This window comes from Miscanthus floridulus, chromosome 16 (assembly GCF_019320115.1).
Source record: "Miscanthus floridulus cultivar M001 chromosome 16, ASM1932011v1, whole genome shotgun sequence".
In the NCBI taxonomy this organism is placed as follows: Eukaryota; Viridiplantae; Streptophyta; class Magnoliopsida; order Poales; family Poaceae; genus Miscanthus; species Miscanthus floridulus.
The window spans coordinates 544,198-549,808 of NC_089595.1; the positions used below are offsets into that span (position 1 = coordinate 544,198).

Genomic DNA, 5,611 nt, shown 5'->3' on the forward strand with positions numbered 1-5,611 from the left:
GGGCGCCAACCAGTTGCAAATTGGTGGTTCCAATGGGCAGGCAAAATGTGATCATTGAGGTGGCAACAGGCGTGGCACATCCTCCGGGCAGCACGTGGCACAATAGGGACATCCCGTAGGACTACACTAGGGTCGAGGTGCATACCGTGAAGCCCAAGTTCATGACTTGGAAGATAGAACACCCTACTCCCGAGGGGCTCGTGTTACTCGGAGACGTCATGAACCAGTTCATCCTCTGGCACAGACGGGACATTGTATTGACCGAGTTTCGCCAACTTCGACTGAAGTTCATCCTCTGGAGCAACCCGTCGAGGACGGGGAGGTATACTCACCGGCCCATGACCATGACCACCACACGCTAGAGACTTCTCCACCTCGTACCGAGCAAGGGCATGATGACATGCCACATCCTTCTCCACCTCGTATCGAGCATGGGCATGATGACATGCCACGTCCTTCTCCAGCTCGTACCGAGCAAAGGCACGATGAGATGCAACATCCTTCTCAACAAGCGCAACCGATACATGAACAACAAGTGTCTCATGAACAACAATTGCATCGTGAACAGCAGATACGTGAAGAACAAGTGGCCCCTAGAGCAGGTGATGCACAAGTTGACAAGGACGTGCCCGAATGGGAAGCTCAAAACAAAATCCCAATCAAGATAAGGTCATCGTATGTGGGAATTAATGACGTCTCATCGGTGCACAAGTGGATGGCCCATGACCAGTTCAAGGCTAAGAACCAAGTAAAAGAATTCAGAGCACCAGCTTCTGAGGAGGGCACCACTAGCAAACTGCACAAAGGGTTTAACAAGTATCCAACTGTTGATAACCTCAAATGGTCAAATGATTGCCTGGATAAATATGAAAAAGGCAAGAACTTCCTACCAAACCGAGTCATAGAGTGCTTGCCATGTGGAATGAGAAAGTTCCACGATTGGTACTTGCGTGCTCAGATAACAGAACTAGAAATCTTACAAGCATGGATCCCTGCCGGCACATTTGGAGCCCCAGGTGGGCAAATTGCCGTTGAGTTTAAGGATATCCAGGCATGCTTCCACCTTGGACGAATGGAAATGAATCTAATTCGCATATGGTGCCTGTAAGTCCTTGCCCTCTCGATATGATACGAATGTAATCTTTTAATTTTGTTGTAACTAACCCACGCCGTGATTTGTAGAATGCAAGCGGACTTTGTGAAAAAGAGGCCAGCTCTAAAACACGGATATATAGACCCTTCACCTATAGCATCAACAAATTTTAATTACCCTAAAGAGTGGAAACTAGATTGCAAAGAACTAAGAGCTGGAAAGACACTTAAGGAGAAAGAGGACATTGGGAACAAGAAAATATTGGAAGAGTCCCTCAAGGTTGCGGCATACATTGCCCTATGCTTTAAAAATCTTCAACAACACGATAATATATGGATACCATACCACTTCAAGTAAGTTTGACTGTATACTTAGCTTTGTTCAATATACTTTGTTCGATGCAAAAGAGCTTATGTGTTCCTTCTATGACTAAATTCATGCAGCGATCACTGGATTTGCATAGGCGTCTGGCTCTCACATAGCATGGCATGGGTCTTTGATTCAGCGGATTTCCCAGTCGAGACATACAAAGACTTCATAGCGATTGTCAAGACGTATACATATTGACAATCCTTATTTTAGCTACTATGTTTGTATACATACTTGTAAGGTTTAATGTGGGATACTAACAAGTTGCATTTGCTAAAACCATTGGAACAGGGCATTCAGGCACTATGTCCAGGAACATAAGGGGAGGCATCATCCAAAAAGGAAGGAAAAGTTGTATGTCAAAACTCTATGTGCGGTAAGTGTCATTTACTTTGGTACTCCATATATTACGTGTCTGTCAATAGCATTACTTAACATCTCCATATGCAAAACACAGTGCCCCAAGCAGAAGCCTGGGAGTCTACATTGTGGATACTACACATGTATTATGATGAGTACCATCGGTGGCTACAATAGAAACCCCAATCTCGTAAGTTTGAACCTCTTCGCTGGTAGTATGAAAAGTTCGCATATGTTGTGATATAGTAAACCTAAACTTGTTCTCTTGTAGTTGGAGAAAGATAAAGACACGAGAAGGAACCCATACAAGGATGACAAGCTCTTAGAGATGGTCGGCGACCTTTGCAACTTTATAATGGACCAGATTGTGTATCATAAAGGCACTTACCATCATCTCCTTTCTGACTTAGGTAGTAATCCTCTATACCAACACCTTCGGGAGACTAATAGGCTAGCCCTAGGCCGTTGATGACAATGTGGACTTGTGGTATGGTTTGGATCAGACTTTGGAACGGTTTGGACTTTGTTTTGCATGTGGACTTGTGGATTTCTTAATGGACTATGTTATAATGATGGACTTCATAATGGACTATGTTGTAATGATAGACTTTTGTGAATTATGATTTGTGATGATGTTCTAAATAATGGTCTTGTGTTTGTGGATGTATATATATATATTTGTGGTGGTCAGATTCGAATTTGAATTATTTATTTATTTTTTGCTAGAAAATCCACTGTAGGGGCGGTTCTTGATTGAACTGCCCTTACAAATACACACAGCAGGGGCGGCTGGTGATACAGTCGCCCTTACAGAAGTCCACTATAGGGGCGGCTGATATTACCAGCCATCCTTACAGAGGGAACTGTAGGGGCGGCTAAAAACACCAGCCGCCTCTACAAAGGGAACTGCAGGGGTGGTCAGGAAACCGTCCCTATAGAGGCACCCTCTGTAGGAACACCCTAGGAAGGGCGGCTGGCGCAGCCGCCCCTATAGAGGCTCTAGAGCCACCCCTACAGTTAACTTTTGTAGTAGTGATTGGAACATTTTAGCTCTCTTGCCAAATTCTACTGGTGACTATACACATTAGAGCTCAAGAACACACTCCACTCACATATGCACACGTGAAGTTACGATTTGGTCAGACTATGAGTGATCTAGTGCATTTACATTGGGAGTTTGCATCTAGTGGCACTAGAGAATCGTTATTGTTGCAGATCTTTAGTTACTCTTGATGGTTGCCACCATCTAAACGGCTTGGAGGCAACAAGACTGTTGAGCACCGCTTGATGATTGTGCGGGGGATCCAGTGGAGAAGATTTGCGAGGGGCTCTTATGCTCGTCCCCATGGGAGATCATGAAGAGCAATAACTCTTGTTGAATTGAGGCTTGTTGGAGTGTCAAGTTGATCGACCTGTTCATAGGGGAGCGCTCACATCGTGGCCAAGCTTGAGGGCTTGTTAGGCTTGCAGAGGAGTGGCGATCCATGGACTCACCTCAATAGGGATGCAGGTTGCTCGCAAGCAACCGAATTTCGGGAGAAAAATTACCGTGTCAACTTGTCACCCAATTTGTATTACTACACTTGCTCTTTGCTTGTGCAATCTTTTGCTTGTGTAGTTCCTAGAGGAGTCGATAGTTGAGTAGCTTATCACGTGTATTTGTTTGCCTTGTGTAGCTTGACTAGTTGATTAGAGTAATTCGAGTAGCTTGAGTGTTGTAGCTTGTAGTGGTTCTTTTGCTATTCACAACCCATAATATAATATAATATAATACAATGAATTTCTATTCACAATCTTTCCATATTCACAAAGCCACTTCTCCCAGCTCATTTTTTATTTCAAGCTACGCGCTGTCACCAAGGCACTCGAGAGTTGGAGAACAAAGCACATTAGTACTTGGTAGTATCCAGTTGCAACTAGTTGTAGCTAGCGCGTGCGGTCATCTATGAGCTCGACGTCACTCATGAGTCCAGGCAGCTATCACCAGGCAAAATTGATCTTCGACGCAATCTCAACATCAATATCCTTGGCCTGGCATCTCTTGCCAAATCCATGGCTAGGTAGCGAGACAGAATGCAATACCTACAAGAAGGCGATGCCAACATGAGTTTTTTTCACCATCAAGCTTGTCACCACAAACGAAAGAACTACCTACCCATGATCCAGCACGAGGGGCAGACGTTCAGTGTGGAAGAAGCCAAGGCGGACCTTGTGTTCTCTACTTGTCGGCGCGAAAATGCGTTGACACACGGCAAACCGGAAGGATCTGCTCGATGGAGCCAGAGATCCGCTTGGCTTCAATGCAGAGATAACCGATCCTACGTATTCCTCCTGAGGTGTGCCAGTCAATTTAACCCTGTAATTGACAAGGAGAGAAAGTTTATCAGTAATTTAAGGTGGAACATGCCGGTCTGTGCCCAGACAGTTCCAAGTGTGCTGCTTCAGGAGCAGCCAGACGTGAAAAATGACCAAATAGCCAATACGCACAGAAAATCGACTGTTACGGACTGTAAAGCTTGTGGGTTAGGTACAGTACACGTAGATGTAAATGAGATCATCAGCTAGACATATATTACCAATATAAAGCATTGAGCCAATGAATCTAACGAGAAAGGTTATAGCATGTGAAGAAATCGACTATCTGATACGAATGGACCTACAAACGCTCTGAATCTAATATATTACCACCAACCATGAGGTTCGACCGGATCGATGGCATCTATGATGATAGTAACAAACTAAAACCGAAGAATCCATAAAAACATCCACACTTCGACAGGCTTTCCGAAAGACATGCTATACGTGAAGGCTCGATGAATCGGCTGAAATAGCCGATTCAGGTGAAGAGAACTACAGCGTGTGAACAATCGACTATTTCACATGGACAAACCTATGGACTCATCAGACCTAACCTGCTATCTCTAACAGTGGGGTTCGATCGGATCAATGCAGCCATGATAAAGACGATAAATCAAACCTTTTAAAGTAAACAGATCTATTCACGCTTAACAGAATCATGTAAACACGCTGTAGGCGTTAACGCATAGGCGATCGGCTATTTAGCTGATGCAGGCATAGCAAACAGTTAAAATCACGCCTAATCAAGAATAGATCTACTAATCAACATCCTCCAATCTACAGTGCTATCAGTGGAGATCGACCAGATCGTTACAACCATAATAGTGAACCATAGACAAGATTTAACTAACCAGCAAACCTCTTCAAGATCATTCATGCCTTAACCACATACTATGCACGATCAAGATCGAAGTAAAACAACCGATGAAACATAAACCGTCGCTCAAGGTAAATGATATCATGTTGTAATAAAGCAAACAACGGACTAAAAAGATATGAAGCCAATCTAAATCGATCTCGACCGGGCGAGTTGATGTTGCTGCAAACTAATAACAATGAAAACATCAGCACGATCGGTAACTTAATGAATCTACCCGAAGGACGCCACCCTTAGATAGAGCCGATAACTTGACCTTAATCTAGTTCTAGCAGTGGAGGTCGACCGGATCAATGCAGCCATACTTGAACTAGACAAGAGTCGATAACTAGCTTATACTAAAGTTCACAATGGAGGTCGACCGGATCGATGCAGCCGTACAAACCAAAGTATAAACCATGATGGTACTTACAAACAAACTAGAGGTCGGCCGGACCGATGCAGCCCTGCTTGCTGAAGAACTCGCCGAGATATACTCTACTCCTACTCCTAAGGATTGACCGGAGCCAAAAAAGTAAATAACTTGTATTTGATTGATTGGATGTCCTTTAACA

At 44.0% G+C, this 5,611-nt stretch overlaps 1 protein-coding gene across 1 annotated transcript; it reads left to right on the forward strand.

Moving 5' to 3' along the window:
* Positions 1-1,352: 1,352 nt before the first annotated feature.
* On the forward strand, positions 1,353-2,658 carry LOC136513569 (uncharacterized). The gene is made up of 6 exons (XM_066507544.1): positions 1,353-1,446; positions 1,537-1,647; positions 1,754-1,838; positions 1,920-2,012; positions 2,094-2,202; positions 2,606-2,658. Exons 2-6 carry the CDS (start codon positions 1,577-1,579, stop codon positions 2,656-2,658), a joined length of 411 nt encoding a protein of 136 aa, XP_066363641.1. The 5' UTR covers positions 1,353-1,446; positions 1,537-1,576.
* The last annotated feature ends 2,953 nt before the right edge of the window (positions 2,659-5,611 follow it).